General features: G+C 40.0%; 1 protein-coding gene across 5 annotated transcripts; it reads right to left on the bottom strand.

The window, feature by feature from the left end:
• Window positions 1-738: 738 nt before the first annotated feature.
• Window positions 739-20,920, bottom strand: LOC132640851 (uncharacterized). 5 transcript variants are annotated; one of them, XM_060357643.1, is made up of 16 exons: window positions 20,795-20,920; window positions 20,502-20,566; window positions 18,599-19,146; window positions 18,214-18,493; window positions 17,139-17,431; window positions 14,296-14,472; window positions 13,381-14,115; window positions 13,184-13,278; window positions 13,036-13,095; window positions 12,803-12,891; window positions 10,139-10,735; window positions 9,963-10,037; window positions 3,061-3,131; window positions 2,912-2,969; window positions 1,844-2,096; window positions 739-1,736 (listed from the first exon to the last, which is right to left on the bottom strand). In XM_060357643.1, exons 3-16 carry the CDS (start codon window positions 19,015-19,017, stop codon window positions 1,096-1,098), a joined length of 3,843 nt encoding a protein of 1,280 aa, XP_060213626.1. In that variant the 5' UTR covers window positions 19,018-19,146; window positions 20,502-20,566; window positions 20,795-20,920; the 3' UTR covers window positions 739-1,095. The 5 variants fall into 5 exon arrangements, with proteins under 5 accessions (XP_060213626.1, XP_060213625.1, XP_060213622.1 ...); XM_060357642.1 differs by having other exon boundaries at window positions 1,826-2,096; window positions 13,036-13,086; window positions 20,795-20,918; XM_060357639.1 differs by having other exon boundaries at window positions 1,826-2,096; window positions 20,795-20,917.
• Between the last annotated feature and the right edge of the window lie 326 nt (window positions 20,921-21,246).

Here is a 21,246-nt window from a genome sequence, read left to right as displayed (position 1 = left end):
TATTCTAAGAAAGCTAGAGACTGACAAGAGAAATGCAGCTGAACAAATATGCAAACCTTATTGTGCACAAACAAATGCAAATAATGCAGAATGTTCAGGAGGATGCAAAACAGAATTTTAAACAGAACATGCCCAAATCGCTAGACTAACAGAGAGAACGGTTATACACTAAGACCATACCTCCACCCCCTGATGTATTCTTAATCCTGGTTTGAGTTAACAAGTCTTCCATCAAAGCGAACAAATGCAGACTAAATCTGTCATCATAATTTCAAGTCACAGATATAATAAATCAAAAGGTTCAGCAACTATAATAATATACTAACATGAAAAGCAATTTCCATTGTCATGATAGTTTGCAGATATTGAAGATGCTTTAATGTTAACAATTTCTGACAGAATAATATCCTGCAGTCATACATAACAGACCATGCATAGAATTGAGAGGTATATTTTACAAAACGATAAACATAAGTTCAGCTCTTTAGACTACTGAATAGGAAAAAGGTCACCGCATAGCATTCCCCAATAATAGTACCGTCCCTGTAAGGGCTAACCATACAAGCACAAAACAAACCTGAACTGTAATATGTTCCTGCATCATACAGAGACCAATATAGTCACCGTGACATCAGTTACAGACCATGATAGACGTTGAACATTTTGCCAAATAAGACAAATAAACAGAGCGCGCAAACATTCATTTAAGCATTACTATAATGGAGATAAGGGACGGGATGACTTTTAAAAAGTGATTTTATTGGAAAATCAAAATCTATGTACAGAAGATGTTCCCTGACCTGTATTGCTAAATCCAAAGTACTACAGTGTTTCTACGATACTATGACTAGGGTACTGGTTGACCATTGTACAAAAAGATCTTTACAGTCAAAGTCATCAACTTATACGAACAAAACCCTTCGTTCCTTACAGGGTTCACTCAAAAATGTAGCGGTACACAGGTATCCCAAAGAATATGCAGCCCTAATTACAGAGTGCACAGTCACACAACGCACATGTAACTGGTGGTCATATCTGGACAACATGGTTTCTCCAGTGAATGGTACTGAACAGGAATATACAGCAAAAGAAGCTTCAAACCATCATATTCAACTCTGATAAATCATCCATTGGAATTTCAAGGCCCAAGAAGTCATTATCTTGTAATCCGTCATCATCAATGTTCAACCAAGAGCCTATGTCCTGTCCCTGCCCACCAAGATCATCAGGGACACCTAAAACATCCATTTCTGGGAGTTGCAGGCCAGATAAGTCAATGGGATCCTCTAGTTCCTCCAGGTCACAATCAGTCTTATCATTTCCAGTGCCAGTGGCACTTATACCACTTGATTTGCCTATTGAAGATCCTGGCAATTTAGGCTCTGACATCCTGCCAAAAAGTCCATTGACAGAGGTGGATAACTGAGCAGTTTTCTGCTTAGCTTTTGTCTTGGGCTTTCTTTCTCCCTTAACATTGGAAGAGGCAGGTCGACCGATTTTGGTTGTTCCGTTGCGGGATAATGCCTCTCTGCCATTTCCTTTTCCTTCTCGGTCTCTCTCACTTCTCTTTCCTTTTGCGCTGCTTAAAAGTGAACCACCTATGCCTGAAGAAACACCAATGGTACTACCCAGAACATCATCCAACTCCCTCCGCTTGACTCTACTTACTTCAGAAGGTAAATTGGCTTCAAAGGATATGTCCTGGTTTAGTGATGGGCTCTGCTGTGCACCCATAGCTGCAGAAGAGATAACAAGAATTAGATAAGAATTAAAGATGACTGTTATACTCAATTAACATGCCTTGCTTCATCATTAAAATAAATACCTGAAACTCTAGCTTCACCTGAACAGCCGGATGTGCTGATATAAGATTTTCCAGCTTCGCCATCAGTGTTCGAATCTGTTTGTCCATCACTAAGGCGGGATATCCCAGAAAGGAACATATCTTTGTACAAAGGCTCACTGAAACAGCTCTTTCTTGACTCCTCAAATTCTTGGCATCGATGCAAAGTCCGCTTCACAAACGCTAAGGCAGCTTGCTTGGCCATTTTCCCGCTGGCACTCTTCATTCCATGAGCATTTGGACCCCAACAACTCTGTCGAGGCAGAATCATTTTAATTCAACTTCAAGATTCAAATTACATGATTTTAAGAAGACAGTATCATATTTCACACAGTCCTGAAGTGCATTACAACAATATATACAATAGTACATATATCTATCATCAATGATACTATTAGCAGCAAAGTTAGTTGATGTCTACATAACTATTTGAAGAACAAGAACGAAGGAAATACAAATATAAGAAAGAAAGGCGATGACAGCTCCTGTGGGCTCTTCTGCAAAGACACAGACCGAGCACATTGACAGAATATCAACTTCTCAAAGTAATAATACATGTAGAGCAAAAGAAATTACAAGAATTGAAAATTATAACTTCAATTTCCTGCTTCCGATTTGGGGATCAAAACTAGATAAACAACATCGCAATCAGCTTTGGTTTTAACGCAATTTGAAAAGTAGACACATAAGTTTAATAGAAGTCCTAAACTAAACGATGAGCAATAATGTACTCCTAAAGAAAGGGGGAAATTGCAACAGACACAAGTTCGCGTAAAAGCTGTATAAATAAGTTACTAAAGCTACCATTACACAGTAACAGTTCAAGCTCCTTTACCCGGAGAAACAAGAAAAAGAAGAGATCAGCAAGGATCAAAATAGAAAAGTATTTGTCTTGGCTATAATAGTTTGACCATGTTTCACATGAAGAAGTCTTGATTCATCATTCAGTAGTACGCATTATATCTGAACTCTGGTCCCTCAAGTTGAGGTAAGTAGTCAACTACATTTGTTCTCCAAGGATGTAAATCTAAATTTTAGAACAAAAATTTCTTAGAAGCTTCAAATTACCATATATTTTTCGTATGCCATTGCAACCAGTTTATCAAGAGCACGCTGTTCGAACTCCCTGTAAGACAAATAATTTGAGTTGTTACCACGATGAATAGTAATAAGCAACAGTCAAGGTTAGGCATCTGAAAGAAGCATAAATTGTGTACTTCTCCTGAAGCTCCCTCATCTCTGTAGATGAATTCAGCAGTTTCCCCAGCATCATTTTCTTCTTAGAAACCTACAGAGTAAGCAATCACATGAGTATCGCTCCCAATAGAGAAACCATTTGCTTGAAAATTTCATTACAATAAAGGAGACTAAGCCCCTATTTGTTTTTGTTAGAATTAAGATGCCTAATTTTGAACACGTATGATCATTATGAAGTTGTCTCTAGATCCAAACACCAAATAATTCAGACTTCTTGTGTTTCTCAGTGTTTGAATTGATTTTTAGGGGATAAGGTAAGTAATTTTATTAACATCGGGAAAAAACTCATATATAAAAGAAGGATACCAACAACAACAACAAGCCCAGTATAATCCCACCATGCGGGGTCTGGGGAGGGTAGAGTGTACGCAGACCTAACCCCCACCTTGAAAGGTAGGGCGGCTGTTTCCGAAAGACCCTCGGCTCAAGAGAGGAGAACAAGAGAGGAAAAACAAGACAAAAGGTTAGATAGGACCAAACATATCAAAAACAATAAGAAAGCAAGGAATAACAAAAGCGAGAAAGTCCATGGTAGAACAGTTCGGAAAGAAAGGAGCATTAACTACTATAGATAACTAAGATAACCAAAGTACAACAGCCCAACAAATATAAGCAGCAATCCAATGCAGCAATCAAATGGAAATAAACAAATGAGCAAAACTACAACTAATATGGTGAAAGGATTAGCCACCTAGCCTTCTATCCTAATCTGAGTCCTCCACAACCTCCTATCTAAGGTCATGTCCTCGGTGAGCTGAAACTGTGCCATATCCTGTCTAATCACCTCTCCCCAATACTTCTTCGGCCTCCCTTTGCCTCTCCTGAAACCGTCCATAGCCAACCTCTCACACCTCCGCACTGGGGCATCTGTGTCTCTCCTCTTCACATGCCCAAACCATCTCAGCCTCGCTTCCCGCATCTTGTCTTCCACCGATGCCACTCCCACGTTGTCTCGGATATCTTCATTCCTAATTCTATCCCTCCTAGTGTGCCAACACATCCACCACAGCATTCGCATTTCCGCGACTTTCATCTTCTGAACGTGAGATTTCTTGACTGGCCAACACTCCGTCCCGTACAGTAAGGTCGGTCTAACCACCACTTTGTAGAACTTGCCTTTAAGTTTTGGTGGCACTTTCTTATCACACAGCACTCCGGAGGCGAGCCTCCATTTCATCCACCCTGCACCAATACGATGTGAAACAACGTCGTCGATATCCCCATCTCCCTGTATAATAGACCCAAGATACTTGAAACTTCCTTTCTTTTGAATGGCCTGGGTACCAAGCCTCACTTCCTCGTCAGCCTCACGCGGTAGGCCACTAAACTTGCACTCCAAGTATTCTGTCTTGGTCCTACTCAATCTAAATCCTTTAGACAACAACGTCTGTCTCCAGCCCTCCAGCTTATCGTTAACTCCGTTGCGAGTCTCGTCAATCAGGACTATGTCATCCGCAAACAACATACACCAAGGCACCTCACCTTGTATTTGTCGCGTCAATTCATCCATCACTAGAGCGAATAGAAACGGGCTAAGAGCTGATCCCTGATGCAACCCCATCATAACAGGGAAGTGCTCCGAGTCTCCTCCTACCGTCCTTACCCTGGTCTTAGCTCCATCATACATGTCCTTTATCGCTCTAATGTACACCACAGGTACACCTTTAGCCTCCAAGCATCTCCATAGGACCTCTCTTGGCACTTTGTCGTAGGCCTTTTCTAGGTCAATGAATACCATGTGCAAGTCCCTCTTCCGCTCCCTATACTGCTCCACCAATCTCCTTACAATATGAATGGCTTCTGTAGTCGAGCGCCCCGGCATGAATCCAAACTGATTCTCTGAAATAGACACCTCTCCTCACCCTCATTTCCACCACCCTTTCCCACACTTTCATAGTGTGACTTAGCAGCTTGATACCTCTATAGTTGTTGCAGCTTTGAATGTCACTCTTGTTCTTGTACACGGGAATCATTGTACTCCACCTCCACTCTTCCGGCATCTTCACTGTCTTGAAAATGACATTACACAACCCAGTCAGCCACTTCAAGCCTACCCTGCCTGCATTCTTCCAAAATTCCCCAGGAATCTCGTCAGGTCCGGTCGCTCTTCCCCTACGCATCCTACGAACAGCTCCCTTAACCTCCTCAACCTTTATACTCCTACAATATCCAAAGTTGCGACGCCTATCCGAGTGCTCCAAGTCTCCCAACACAATGTCTCTGTTCCCTCCTTCATTCAAGAGTTCATGAAAGTATGACTGCCATCTCTGTCTAATGCGAGATTCCTGTACCAACACTTGGCCATCCTCGTCCTTGATGCACTTCACTTGATCCAAGTCGCGTGCCTTCCTCTCTCTCACCTTGGCGAGCTTGAATAGCTTCTTATCCCCACCTTTGTCCTTTAGTTCTGCATAAAGGCGTTCAAAGGCAGCCGTTTTAGCCGCCGAAACTGCCAACTTCGCCTCCTTTCTCGCCATCTTATACTTTTCCCTGTTCTTCCGCTTCTCTTCATCATCCTTGCTATCTACCAACTTCACATATGCCTGCTTCTTTGCTTCTACCTTCCCTTGGACTTCTCCATTCCACCACCAATCCCCTCGGTGCCCACCACGACGGCCTCGTGAGACCCCCAATACCTCTCTAGCTGCTTCCCTAATGCAACTGGCCGTCCTATCCCACATACTGCTCGCATCCCCACTGCTATCCCACGCTCCCATAGCCATCAACTTCTCCCCCATCTCTAGGGCACTAGACGGAGTCAAACTTCCCCACCTAATCCTCGGTCGGTCATCCACGACCCTCTTCTTCTTCTTCCTTCTTATCTCCAAATCCATCACCAATAGCTTATGTTGGGTCGTAAGATTCTCACTCGGTATGACCTTGCAGTCCTTACAGAGGCCTTTATCATCTTTTCTAAGAAGCAGAAAGTCTATTTGCGTCGCAGCCACCGAGCTACGGAAGGTTACCAAGTGCTCCTCCTTCTTCGGAAAACTCGAGTTGGCTACCACCAATCCAAAAGCTTTTGCGAAATCCAGGAGTGAGACTCCTCTACCATTCCTGTCCCCGAAGCCAAATCCTCCATGCACCTCGTCATAACCCCTCGAAACAGACCCAATGTGCCCATTGAAATCTCCTCCTATGAATAACTTCTCAGTAGGCAGTATACTTACCACCACTTCGTCCAAGTCCTCCCAAAAGCTCCTTTTTACCTCCCGTCCAAACCCACTTGTGGCGCGTAGGCACTAATAATGTTTAAGGTGAACCCTCCAACGACTAGCTTAATCGCCATCATCCTGTCATTGATCCTCCTAACCTCTACCACCTGATCTCTAAGCTCACTATCTACTAAGATCCCTACCCCATTCCTATACCGCGACTTGCCCGAGAACCAAAGCTTGTACCCGTCCACCTCCTTAGCTTTAGGTCCTACCCATTTAGTCTCTTGGACGCAAGCTATATTAATCCTCCTCTTCTTAAGAATCTTAACTAACTCTATGGACTTTCCCGATAAAGTCCCAATATTCCAAGACCCTACTCTCAACCTAGAAGCTCCCTCAACCCCCTTAGCCCCCCCAACCCTGGCCCCCGATCCCAACCGAGAACATGACCCTAGTCTACCATCCCTCACCAAAGCCAGTAAAACAAATATATGCTAGTGAAAGGTTAATCTACGACAAACGAAGGGTCAATACTAAAGCACAAGTTAGCAATAGTCTATAAGTAGTGAAATATGCGGAGCAGGCAAAATTTATAAGGCTAAAAGACCGGAAATGGGCTATTGGAGGTACCAACTCCAAGTAAATAAAACCTGTTCACCACCGAGAAACCTCTGTTCGCCGCCGGAAATGCTGTTCTCTGCCGGAAAATACTGTTCACTGGCCGGAATCACTGTTCACCTACCTGTGCAGAAACTGCCCGGAAACCTACTGGTGGAGGATTTCCGGTCGCAGGGTAGAAGAGAGGGAAAAAAAAAAGAGAAGGAAAGAGAAGAGAGAGAGAGGAGGGAACAGAGGAGAGAGAGAGCTGGCCGACCGGTGGTCGTCACCGGTCGCCGGTGACCGCTTGGGGTGGCTGGTTTGGGGATGGGTGGGGTGGGGGTTGGGGGGGGAGGGGGGAGGAGGAGAAACTTACCGTTGTTGAGGAGAGGAGAGAGAAGAGAGAGGAGGTAAAATCAAGGATAAAGCTGAAAAGAAGGATACCAAAAAACATCAAAACATGATTCTCTGCGAAGACACCAATCATCTATACAAATAGGAATCTTAGGGGCGCACCAAAAAGCAATCAAAAAACAAAAGGCTATTCCGCAAATGTACAATATCACTTTCAATCCTCTCAAACATTCTTTTATTTCTCTCCCTCCATACGACCCACAGGACCTAGCGGAGCAACTTCCATAACTTATCTTTGTTTAAGAACTATATAAAATCTAAATAAATGATTACTAAAATATTGGCCAAATATATAGATAGCCCCTTAAAGTTGTCCCGATTTTTTTCATTTAGACACTTAAATTAAGCCTATAAAGGGTAGCCTGGTGTACTAAGCTCAACCTTACCTTGCAACTTAAATCAAGCCTGTGACCTATTAAAACCTTGATCTATGCTCAAAATGTGCCTATTTAACACAAGTTTGAGAATTCTACACGTGTTAAAGTGTGTGGATTTCACTTGCCATTGACCAAAAAAATACAACCAAAGAAAATATAGACACATCATCAAGAAAATCAAAATTAAAAAATTAGGGAGAAGATTTAACTGGAAAACAATTCCGGCAGGAAGTGCCCCTGAACCATTTCATGGCAAATCGAAGCAGCTCAGTAACAATCCCAAGTCGAGATTCGAGGACCATAAACGAATGTTTACCGGAACAATGGAGTTTGACAAGGCCTTTGTCGTGTTGTCTTTATAGGGAACAGCTGTCGGAGGATCCATGCATGCAGATACATGAAATGGAAATGGAGTCATCTAGGGTGGCAGGACGGCAATCTATGTCTAGAAAGAAATGGCCATCATTCGATCGCAGACGTTGTGAGAGGCACGAGCAATAAAGGACTAAATGAAATCAAGGTAATAGACAATGGAGAAAAAGGGTAGAAAAAAAAAAGCCGTTGGTTAGGTATAGAGGGGGAGGAGCATCTGAAACTATTTGAGGGTGGTATTCAATATGGTGACTAGAGTGAGAGGGCTTGGGACGTCTTGAACGTACATTCATGTGGAGAAATATTCCGGCAGAAAATATAAGAATATGAGTTGAATAGAAAATGGTCGGAAATTGATTATCCGGTGAAATTGCATTTTTTTACAAAAACTACGAGCTTAGGTTCATGTGTGAGACACACCCCTTGCCATCTCACCAACGGGTGTTTAATATACCATCTTGAGCACAAATCATGTATTCAATAGGTCATAAGCTTAGTTTAAGTGTCAGAATACAAATCTGGACAAGTTTAGAGGGTCTTCATGTATTTGGCCTAAAATATTACCCACCAAAATAATAGCCAGATAATGTATAAGGGTAGTCCAAGCCGCTACCCTTCAGTGCGCACAAGGTAAACCCCGCTCCAGTGTAATAGCCCGAAATCAGACAGGAGAGGTAAACTGCACTACTCAAGTCCCGTGCGATGAGCTCGATTGATGTATATTAATGTATAATAGACATAAACTATACATTTTTTAGAATGTAATTTTTTTGGTCGACCGGCCAAATGTGTAACTTGCCCAATTTTAATTTACATGTAAAAACTAATTTGTTTGATGAAGCATACTCTAACAGCTAGTGGCGGTGGCAGTTGATGGTGTTATGTGTTCGCGGCTAGAAGTGATGGTTCTGTGGCTGTGGCAGTGACTAACAGGGGAAGTGATTGGTGGTGCCATGGAAGTATTGGCTGTGATATTCGTGCAATGGAGGTTGGAGGTGGAGGTGGTTGGTTGTAGCAGCAGCAGAGGTGGGAGGTGCTATGGCTGGTGGTTGGCGAATGGTTGTGGTGGTGGCCGGTGGTGGAGGTGGTTTTGGTTGTCGTGGTGGCCGGGGTGAAAGTAGTTGGTGGTGGTGGTGGTGGTGGCAATGGAGGTGGTTGGTGTCGGAGGCTGACAGTGAAGGTGGTGTTGTTCGATGAAGGGGTTCGCCGTGGAGGCTAACGGTGGAGGTGGTCGACGTTGGTGGTTGTACGATGGTGGTTGGCAATGGTGATTGTACGATGGTGGCTGGCGATGATGATTTTACGATCATGGCTGGAAATAATAAGGTGGGGTAGAAGCTGGTGCTGATAGTCGTGCGATAATAGTGGATAGCATAGTGATAAAAAGTTACCTTCACGTGAATCTTAAATGAAGCATCTTACTCTGTACAAGATTCGTATAAGACAGACCTAGTAAGAGCAAATAATTGATTGTAACCGAAGAATGGAAAAAATAAAAACAAATACACTTGATGGGGTAAGGATTGATTCAAATCCAGGACTCAATTAAGTGGAAACAAATGGGCCTATATCATTAAATCTGGTTGCAAAAAGTAGGACAAAGCACCGATGTAAAGATAGAACACAGAAGCTGATAGTCACAAATATCCTATGAAGCTTAACTACAAATGTCCAATTGCGTCGTGACAAATATAGACAAAGACAACCAAGACACACTTTCAGTTATATCATCCGACCTCATAAAAGAAGAAATACCCAATCCCTTCTCATTAAGGATGACAAAATGCCTGGAGTTGAAAAGCTGACTCATCGTCAGTCGAATCAAGGGGAGCAAGAGGAAATATCACGCTAAGAGGAAAGGAGATTCTTCTTTACTTTATCCCCAAAAAAAAAAAAAAAGGGAAGATAGATTCTTGTAAGAAGCAGGATTTCAAAAATACTAACCATTTCCTCGTGTTGCTCATTTAATTTATTGATTTCTGCACTGATCTCTTCATTTCCAGTATCAGCTAAATCAGACTACACGGAGAATAAGCAATCAGCAAAACAAGGAACAGTACACCCTGAGAATATATAGCACAAAGTACACACCACTATCCAACATGCTGAAATTCACCAACCTCCAGGTCCGGATATATTCCGATATAGTGAATCTCCAGGAGAAGTCGCTCATCAATTGACATCTCATTATACTGATACTCGGAACAAACAAAGCCAGGCATTGTTCGGTGTTCTGAAAGTAGACCATTTTGTGACTGATCATAGCTTGAAAAATTTCCCACTTCTAAGGCGGATGCAACATTATCAGCCTTAATGTAGTCCAAATTATCAATGGAACACCCATTGGCATTTATCCTGTATCCATTAGAAGTACAGTATTGTGATGCATCACTGCTATACAACATCTGCGCACAGGAGGTATCGGATTCTGAATCGATCTCCAATTCAAATCCAGATCGATAAACATTGGAGTTAAGGTCTTCCTTTCCATTGCAATAAAGCTCATCAGGTACTATAGCAGCCATCATCCTCTGGTACAAGGAAATACCCTTGGGTTTACCTTTTCCAGAGACAACATGTTCTGAGGTAAGATCAAAACTCTCTGTTTCATTTGTCTGTCCCCCAGCTTCATTCAACCCAAAACCACTAATTAAACTGGAAGCATCAGCCTCAAAAGGCACTGAGGCTGCTGCTGCTAGATCAGTCTCCTGATTTACCTGTTAAGAAAAGAACAATAAAGATTAGTATATATCAGAAAGTCACGTGTGGAGGGAAGGCTAGTTAGTTATATTGAGCAACCATGGCATTATTTTACAGTATTGAACTGTTCAGATAATATAACACGTCTTTTATTGATCAAGTAAAATTCATGAGACCTACTATATAGCTGTTTTTTTTATGACTGAGAAATCTGAGTGGGGCCAGCCAACTTTAGGACCAACTGCAGCCTCCAAAACTCTAGTTCGCATGGTGTGGGGGCTATGTAACTCTAAATATGTCAATTGCAAGTACACATGGATAAGTAACGTAAAACAACTGCAAGATAATATGAAGGAACCTATTCACCGTTCCACAAAATAAACACCAAGCTCGTGAACACGCTCATCACCCGAAGAAAGAAAAAGGAAACATGTGATTTCACATCAAAGAAAAACACATATATACACGCAGTCAAAAATTTCATGAGGTAATGGGAGACAAATAAGCTTCTAGCAAGACTCTTGGCTTGGTCACTCTCCCCTCAACGAACAATTTTCCGAACTCTACAATGTCTCTACCAACCTATGCGGTGATTTCAGACTACAGACCTAACAAGGTTGGGACATCACATTCAGGAAGAACTGCAATGTTTGGTATCTAGAGGCTAAGTTGCTCGGACTCGGGTGCGGGTGTCCGATACGAGTGAGGATCTAGATGTTGGATCCTTCACGATCTAAATTCTAAGATTTGGGGGTATGGATACAGGTGTGGGATTAGGCTAAAAATAATTCAAATATCTACGAATAGAGTTATAAAAATATGCGCACGAATTTTCGAGAGCAAGTTTGAATCTGTAATAATTATTATTAAGTACAGATGCATCTCCTTACATTTTTTTTGGTGTAACATGGCTATTGCAAGTGATATAGAGGCCATGATAGACTTCTTGGATTCATTGCACATTCATCGGTGATGTTGACCTATAAATCTCATTAGAGCACCTCCTGGTTGCGGACTTTTTAATACAAATATTTTTAACAATAAAAAAACATATACCTAAATTATGATTTCACCCACTGCTGAGCAATTCCTTCATCTCCGGTCAAGAGTGTACCGAACTATCTCCTGTGGAAGGTACAATCTAATGGAATATGGTCATGCTACTTAGGGAAAAGGGTCAAAAATGCCCCTCTACTTTGGGAAAAGGGCTAAAAATATCCTCCGTTACAATTTTGGGTCAAAAATACCCCTCCCCTCATTAAAGTTTTCAAATATACCCCTACCATAACGAAAATCCCCAAAATAACCCGATTTCATTTTTAAACCCGACCCAACTACATAAAAAACCCATATGCGACCAACTTGTTCCTGAGTCCTACATCTGGAGCCACTAGGCACAGGAGCGGGTAACCCATAAGGATTTTTTATTTAGTTGAGTTGGGTTTAAATGGAGCGGGTTTAAAAATGAAATCGGGTTATTTTGGGGATTTCCGTTAAGACGGGTATATTTGAAAACTTTAATGAGGGGAGGGGTATTTTTGACCCAAATTTGTAATGGAGGATATTTTTAGCCCTTTTCCCAAAGTAGAGGGGTATTTTTGACCCTTTTGCCGTCTAAGTATTGAAGTGTGTGACCATCTCATCTAAAAGCATAAGCTATGAGGCCTAAACCAAGCACCTCTACCTGCTCTAATAACCTGTAAAGCAATGGACTTTTTAACTCAACCTGAAAAGCTGGTTCATGAGGTGAGGATCACTCAAGACCATATAAGGAGAGTACAACCACTCCCTAACCAATGTGGCACTTAACCGCCACCCCACCCTCCACACCCCCAACATTGGGACACACAATAATAGGGATTGGTCTAGCTCTGATACCATGTCAGAGTGCGTGACCATCTCGTCTAAAAGTTCAAAAGTTGGAAGTGTGTGACCATCTCATTTAAAAGCTTAAGTTGTCAGAGAGAACACACTTTTAGTTACGTAATCATATTCTTAACATATATCCGTAAGTAGATTACTACACGAGTCTCATATGCTCATAAGTAGATTAATACACAAGTCTAACAAAGAAGACTTTTCACCTGTTGCCTCAGAAAGGCTGTGTCTATTTCAGATATAAAACGAAAAAGTGGCTCCATCTGCTTCCAGAATGAGCTCGAAAGGGTTTGAGCTGCAATAAAAATAGGATCACTAATAACATTTCTTTCTTTAATCAACCAATCAATAAATAAGTAAATAGCAGTGGATTCAATTGGTGCCACAAAGATAGATGCTTTCAAAGAAAGCTAGAATAGCAGGGTGGCTGATAGTGTACCAGTGTTAGCAACGGCACTTGCAGCAGCCAGTAGCTCTTCATGGCCATCATCTGAACCAACTAAGGAGATATAACAATAAAAATCAATAACAAAGCAGATAGTCATTCAGTACCTATAATAATCAAGCCTGCATTGCTGCTACAATACCTAGAAAATCTGCTGCAGCATCCATCATTGCATGCTTCTGTCGTTTATAAGCCTTACGATCAGAGAGCTTTCTCGTAGGTGGTCTGCCTCCTTTGCTGCACAAGTAGTTGCATAAAATCAAGAACAGTTACTCTGTTGCACTAAAATGTCGCAGAAAAGGTACCAGCCATCACATTGAAAGGGAGTGAATGTTCAACCTTTCTCTCTTATCCAGAGAATGTCTAGAGGTTCTAAGTTGTTTTGCAGTTCCAACATTGCCAAGCTTTTCAGCCATCAATGGCATTAGGGACCTAGCGGACGTAAAACCCCTTCCACTCCGCCCTTGCCTGTGAATACCATCCCCAAAGTCTTCTCCACCAACCACCTTATTTTTCCTTGGCGGTAGCAGCAATGTTGACATCTTTTGTACATTCCCAGGTTTTTCATCCACTTCATCAGACCTCTTGCTCTTGTCTTTAGACTTGATTTCAGCAGCTCCTAATTCCTCAGTTTCAGATACAGTTGGAGAGAAGAGATCGCTTTTTAACTTTTGTTGGGGGGAAGAACTAGACAAACGCCTCTCATGGTGCAGAACATCGCTTGTGCTATCCAGGGTGGATATTTCGTCATTATTGGGAACAATGGGAAAATTATTCCTTCTTGCGGGTCGAGAAATCTTTTGGGGCCTTTGGCTGGCCCATTGAGCAACAGGTGGTGATGAGGACCTTGTCGAAGGGTTGCGCTTCCGATTACCTGCCCCAACAGCAGATGGAAGTTTGTTTGTGCAATGAGAGATTTCCCAATCATTTGCAGCAGCTGCCCGCTGAACCGGGGGAGATAATTTTGGTGCAATGCCTGAACCTGATCGTGGAGCCCTAGTAGCAGAATTCAATTTTGTGCTCGATGTAGGGCTAGGTGATGTAAATTCTTCACGAGCAGCTGCCTTCATTGTACTGGATGAATAGAATAGTTAAAATGTATGGGGACTGTAAGAATAGAAGGAAAAGAATACCTAAAGAAAGAGATCTCTCATAACAGTTTTAAAGCATAAACTCACAAAGAATTGCAAAGATCAGTCTACAAATTCAACCAAAATGTATGAAAGAGGAAGTGCAAGAAAAGGTCTTCCATACTTGTTGACTGTTCTGAGGTTCAGCCTTTCTTTATCTGAACCAAGAGGACGGTCTCTTCTATCTGGGAGATGAGGATGGTTATCTTGGTCAACCTTAGACAGGGAAGAGCGTATCCCTAAGGTAACTGGCTGTGTTGCACCATCAGCTTTTCCGACACCTCCAGGAGCAACCCCAGGTCTACTTGAACACAATGAAGATCAGTTCAAAATAAAAAGAACTGCTTTCTAAACATAATAAAAAGTTACATTGTTTACCAATTATTATGCATTCACAACAATGATCCTGAACCTCAAAGGACAAGAAGATTTAAATGGGCAACAATTGAATATTGTTAATCCCTGAAATAAGATATTTTCTCACATCAAATAATAACTCTTCTTTTTTCGATATGTACATAGTTATAACTTTCCTATTGCATCTCCACTAATAAAGATACTTTCTTCTATAAACTCACCAAACTTGTCTGACTGAACTGAATACCTCCCAGTAAGATAACCAAATTGACTTTCTAAGAAGTATATTTTTCTTGACCTTGTGGCTCAATACTTTGCTGGCAACTAAATAGCATGCACAATGTTCAAAATTCACCATCTCTATATTTCCAACTGAAGCCTAATAATCTTAAATTTCTTCAACTCGACATCAATACCAAATAGAATATGATGCAAAATGTGACAAAATCACGTCAGAAATGGAAATGATACTTCTCATAACTTGTTAAAGAAACTTTGGGGATCCAATACGGTTATTTCTTTATCACACAAATTTTCAATAATTGCCAAAAATGTAAGCAATTATACTTGAAAATGATAAACTGAAACCTCAACATGTTTAGGTAACAATTTAAGCAACATATGCATGAATCCATAACAGACATTGTTACACCCAGCTTTTTTTTTTTAGATAAGGACATTCTTACACCCAGCTTTCATGCCAGCTTACTGGACAAAAAAAAAAAAAAGGTCGTTAACAACATTAGGGTATTAAAAAATTTGTCATATTTCTCTTTTTGAGAATGGGAACGTTTTCATATTAGTCATTCTCACTTCTCTCTACTTCATATGGCCCCATGATTACACCTCTAGACTTATAGTCTAATTATGCAAGACGGAAAAAAATGACTCAATAAAGCAACTGAAATAACCATACTCAGGCTATATCAATCAACGATTACCTTTTTCCCAGACGCAAAAGATAACAAGGGCAAGAAGTTTCAATTTTACTTAGGCAAAAGACATAGATTGCACCTTTAACTATACCCGAAATGTCGACTTCACACTCCAACTAATCGGGGGACGTATTACTCCCCTACACATTTAGAGGTAGTAAATTTAATACACCCTACAAGTTGATGTGGCACAAAATATAAAATTAATTAAAAAAAGGCGTGCTTTGGTTATAATTTATTTATTTATTTCTTTTCTTTTATTGCAAAATACATATTTTTGTACTCTCCCCCTTCCCCCACCCCCACTCTCCCTCTCTTCTTCATCTGCAAACCCTCAACCACACCCACCCGCTTTCCTCCAATCCAGTTTCACTGTAATGACCCGGCCATTATTTTGGAGCAAGACTAATGCCAAACGAAGCGCCTTCCCATTGCACACATAACGCACCAAAAATCGCCCGAACACACCCAGTCGAACTCCATGAATTTGAGTTTAAGTGTTCAGGCAATCGATTTCTGGCGGCGGAGGAAAAATTATCCAAACAACAAAATTTCAATGCGAATTTGAGCATAACCCACCCACAAGCACAACCGGTGGTGAATAGAACTGGATTTTGGATGGTGACAATGGTGGTGATGTGATTCCGATGGTGAATTTAGTTGCGGATCTTGAATTTATGGTGGTTATTTGCAATTTCCCATAGTGGCAGTGGTTGTGGTGCGATTCCGATTGTTGATTTGGTTGTGGGTGGTGATTTTTTTTGGGGGTAATTAAAGGAATTTTATTTACCAAAATGGGAGTTATGTACAGTCTCAAAAGAAAAGGTCGCTGGGACATAGTCCCCAGGTTACAATCAACTCTAACAAAACACCAAAGCAGCAAGCTAGACATAACCAAATTTAAGGATAAAAGTTTAGGTCTCTAAGTCTTCTTGCAAGCATGATCTTCATATTCGGGTATCCTCGTGTCATTGTTTCCTACACTATCAACCGAATCAATTGGGCTATAATGGTGAAATTTATGGTGGGGTTTTTATTTTTTGTGGTGGAGATGTTGGTTTGGTGATGGTGGCGGCAATAGTGGTGGTTTAATGGTGGAGTTGATGGTGTATAATGAAGAAGAAGCAATTGGGGTGACATGGAAGTTTATAAAAAAAAAAAAAAACTGACAAAGTATCTGATGTGGCAGTGACGTGGCGATGATGTGGCGCGAGTGGAAAACACCTCTCATCATGTAACTGGTTATATGTGCGATACGGTGGTATTAAATTCACTTTTTAAATGTGTAGGGGGGTCAGTCACCTGATTATTTGAAGTGTGAAGTCGACATTTCGGGTATAGTTCAAGGTGCAATCTATGTCTTTTGCCTTTTACTTATAAAGGTCTTCAAATTTTTACTTTAGCGGAAGTCTTAAAGTACCACTACTTTTCTGGACCTATGCAATTAATTATAATTTAGTTATTGTGAGGTAGTTGCCGAGATAAAAAAAAAAAAAAAAAAAACACTTCCCAATTAATATCAAATACAACATAGAAGGTAGTCTATAAAAATAACCACAAGTAGTTCAAGGACGACTACATAATCCTAGGAAAAAGAATTAGAAGAAATGACCGAAAAAACTGAACACATGCTTTGCTCTGACTTTAAATTCAACATTGACAGTTGAAGCACTACCTGAAGCCATGGGTATCAGTAAATCTTGATCGGCTATCACTAGGAAGCCGTGGCTGAACTCCTTGCTTTGGTTCTCTGTGGCCATCAATAGGCTTTGTCATCATGGAACCGGTAGCATCTGGTTTTATTCCAGAACGCTTCTTTTTCATCCTCGACTTCTCCCAACCCTCTACAGCAACGGATGGCGTATGATTTTCTCCCTGAATTGTGCTACCATTTGGAAACCTCAGTAACTCCCTATCTCTATCTATGTTCCCAGCCGGCCTTGTGGGAGTGTTTGCCCTTACGTCAAGCTAAACAAATACAACAAATCTGTCAGTTTTGAGAATGTTGAAGCTGATTCCAAGCATAAACTTGAATGAAAGAATGGATTCAGGTGAGGAATCATGTAGCCTAGCCAAATCTTAGCATCAAGTAGAAGGGAAGCGCAATATACCATATATTACAGGAAAGCTATATGTTTATAGGACACTTCAAAAGCAAGTATCTGTGCAGTTGCATATAAGTTTGGACAAAAAGGCAACTATTTGAAACACTTCCAAATAAACTCGACATTGGCATCTCTTCAACGAACAAACAAAGAAAGTTTTAGCGAGGAAGGAAGACCCTATATTAATGCTCAATAATATACAACTTCTGTTTTTTCCTGAGACAAGTATCCAACTCCAGCGGTTCATTTGTTAGTGTTAACCAGCATTTTAGCACGAAAGGAAGATCCAATCTTAACGCTCAACAATATCAAGCTTCATTAGGTAGTTACTGCATTAACCCACATTTAGCTGATTTTACCCAGTAATAAAGAGCAAAATAAAGGAAGTTGATCTCCTATATGAGTCAGTCCTCTCTCTAGCTTATTCAGCAATACTATTGCAGGAACGGGAGATACATAGAAGATAATACTATTGCAGGAACAGGAGATACATAGAAGATTGCAAAGTGAAATCTCAATCAAAGGCTGGCAATGTAGACAAAATACCTCTGTTTGATAAGGTAATGTAGATAAAATACCACAGAAGAATGATTTTAAATCAAGGTATAAAAGGTTATAAAGAAATTACAACGTAATGATACAGACCCTCATATCCGCCATAGAAGTTCGAGTTCGTTTGCTTGGAACAGCAGTTTTAACCTTTTCTTCAGACTTTTGCTGATCAAATTCATAACCACTGGTAGAACAATGACTCTGTGTACCTGTTTTACCAACGCCTGTCCCTGAAACTGACCGATCACCTGGGAATAATGTCATGGGTCGGTCATTTGATAAGGCATCAGACCGAGATCTCTTCCTTGATGGAATGCTTGGAAAGCATTTGTTGAGCACAGATAAAGATTCATTGAATATCTTTACACGTTCCCTGATATGTCAAGGATTTATATGAGTACAATATCTCTCAAAAAACCTCACTCCAAGTTGACTACGGAAATCATATACAAGAAGAACACGATATCCAAATAACTACCTAGCTTTAGTGCAGCTTTCACGAAGACCAGCCTTCAGCCGTCTGGCCTCCTCTGCAGAGGGAGAAGGGAACAGTTTGCCTTTAGAAGACACCAAAGGAGAATCTTCCACTGGCACCCCTAAAGTTAAACTGGTGAGTCGCTTGAAATCAATAATCCGATTAAGTTTGTGGTCCGTAACCATAGCTTTTGGATCGAAACGTAAGCACTGGAAAAAGTTGACCACATCTGTACGTGTTACTGTTGAAGTACTTCTTGTCATGCTTGGAAGAGAAGATAAGATTGGATTCTCCATGTTCTCACGGAAACTACCCGATCGATCCAATGAAGCAGTAGGTGCATAGGATCCACGCTGCCCAGAGGCATACAGTGGCCTATCTGGACTACTGGAAGACAGATCAAATTTGCTAGATGCTGACATTGCATCAATTTGCTGACACTCTTTGTGTAACCCACCCAGTGAACACAGCTGTGCATGGCACTGCGCTTCAACAATAATGCATGAAACCCAGTTCAATCTCCTAATAAATATATCGTGAATACAGTACTCCTGCAAGGATACCATCATGAAAACATGAAACCCACAAATCCAAGACTAACTAAAAGCTGTGTAACCTACTGGCAGCTCTAAGAAATAAATGAAGCAATAAGTAAGTTTGTTGTGTGCGTTTACACGTACATATATAAGCTCAGCAAAAAGGCCAAAATCGACCGACAATAACGAATGCCATAAGGATACAAGGAAGAAGACATAGACACATAAATGTAGAGACAACTAATTAGAAACTCAATAAATGAACAAGTCGACAAACTATTTGCTTGTAAGATTTTCCATGCATCCGCCAACAGCTTCTATACATGAAACTATTATTTACTTTTTAATGTATTCAGCCTACATAGAGCTGAGTACTGTCAGCACTCAGCAGTGGGCTAAACACGCGGTGAGACTCACATCCGAATATTAAATAGCACTCCCTCCGTCCAAATTTAAGTGCCTTACATTCTTTTTGGTCTGTCCCAAAAAGAGTGTCTCTTTCTATATTTAGTAAGTTAAGTTGACAATTCAAACATCCTATATAACAAGTTAAAACCACAAGATTCAAAGGACATTTTAGAACATTACAAACATTTTAAATTTAGGACCACAAAAATTCAAAAGTCTCTCATTATTTCTTAAACTCCGTGTCCAATCAAACTAAGACACTTAAATTGGGATAGAAAAAAATAAAATTTTGAGCTCAGAGCTATGTTGTTGAACTAGGTCCATTGATACATCAAACATTTGCTATAATTCTTTTAATAGCCTGCCAGTTATAGCAATTGACGTCGGTTTATATTTTTTCTTTTTTCACTTACCAAGTTATACCACAACATTCATCAAGTGGCAAACAAAATTTCAAGAATCTTATCAAATTCAACCTTTATTCTACTTACCACTTTGAAAAATACAACTAATATCAAAAATAAAAAATAAAAATAAAATCAGCTGAGTAAGTAATAATTCATGTCATACTCCTATACTTAACTTGAATAAAACGCCAAAAAAAAAAATCCATAAACACAAACAAACCCAAAATTCGACAAATTTAACAAAACGCAGCTAATATAAAAAAATAAACCTTAATTCAACTTTCCACTTTAAAAAATGCAACTAATTTCAAAAAAAAAATATATATATATATATAAACAGCTAGGGCACTAATAATTCTTCTGTCATAGTACAGGTAATTAAAAAAAAAAACTTCTGTGATCAAAGACTTAGATTTGACACCCACACTTAATGTCATACTCCTACACTTAACCTAAACAAAATGCCAAAAAAACTAAAATTCCATAAATATAAACAACCCCATAATTCAACAAATTAAACAAAAAACAGCAAAAGAAATATATATATGGTTTTACCTGGCAACTTTAACTGTATAAACACAGTAAAATCTCAAACAACCGCGTGATCTGTACAGCAAAATCTGAAATGAATAACAAATTACCATCAAAAAATTAAAGTAACTCAGGGTCCAATTAGGGTTTTGAAAAGTTCAATTAAATAAAAAAGCAACTCAAAAATAAGGAATTACCGTACACATTCAAAAACAAAATGAATATTCAGATATGAATTTGTGTATACATAAATTTCACATAATAATGCATGAAATTAATTAAGTATAGAAAAATAAATAAAGAGAAAAATTGATTACAGGAACGTAGAAAAGAGTCGTTGATCGATGAAAGGAAGTCGGTCAGGCAATAACGTGGATATTTTTTTAGCCCGATTTTAATTTTAATTTTCTTAAGCCCGAAATAGAATGCAAATGGACCAAAAGACTTGTTATTTTGGGCCTCGTATCTTAATCCCACAGCCCATTTTATTTGCTTGATAAAAAAATAAAAAATAAAAAAAGGGCAAATATTAGTCATTTTTAGGCTACTAATTACTCGTTGTCCCCATTTTTGTGATACTTTTCTTTTTAGTGTATCTAAAAATAATGATACATTTGTATATTTAAAAATAATTTAACTTAAAACTTTCACTTTTACCATTTATGAAATGATTTACAGCCACACAAGTATCTATGAATTGTTTTAGACCACAAATTATATAAAGTTCTCTTTTTCTTAAATTATGTACTTAGTCAAACTATATCACATA

The sequence above is a fragment of the Lycium barbarum genome, chromosome 5 (assembly GCF_019175385.1).
Source record: "Lycium barbarum isolate Lr01 chromosome 5, ASM1917538v2, whole genome shotgun sequence".
Taxonomy (NCBI): Eukaryota; Viridiplantae; Streptophyta; class Magnoliopsida; order Solanales; family Solanaceae; genus Lycium; species Lycium barbarum.
This window is presented reverse-complemented; position numbering and strand designations above follow the sequence as displayed.

Coding starts and splice junctions, on each gene's coding strand:
- LOC132640851 (XM_060357639.1), bottom strand. CDS start 19,017: ATGTCAGCATCTAGCAAATTTGATCTGTCTTCCAGTAGTCCAGATAGG. Junction 17,432..18,213: donor CTTCTATGGCGGATATGAGG/GTCTGTATCATT, acceptor GTATTTGTTTAG/CTTGACGTAAGGGCAAACAC. Junction 14,116..14,295: donor AACCTCAGAACAGTCAACAA/GTATGGAAGACC, acceptor CTATTCATCCAG/TACAATGAAGGCAGCTGCTC.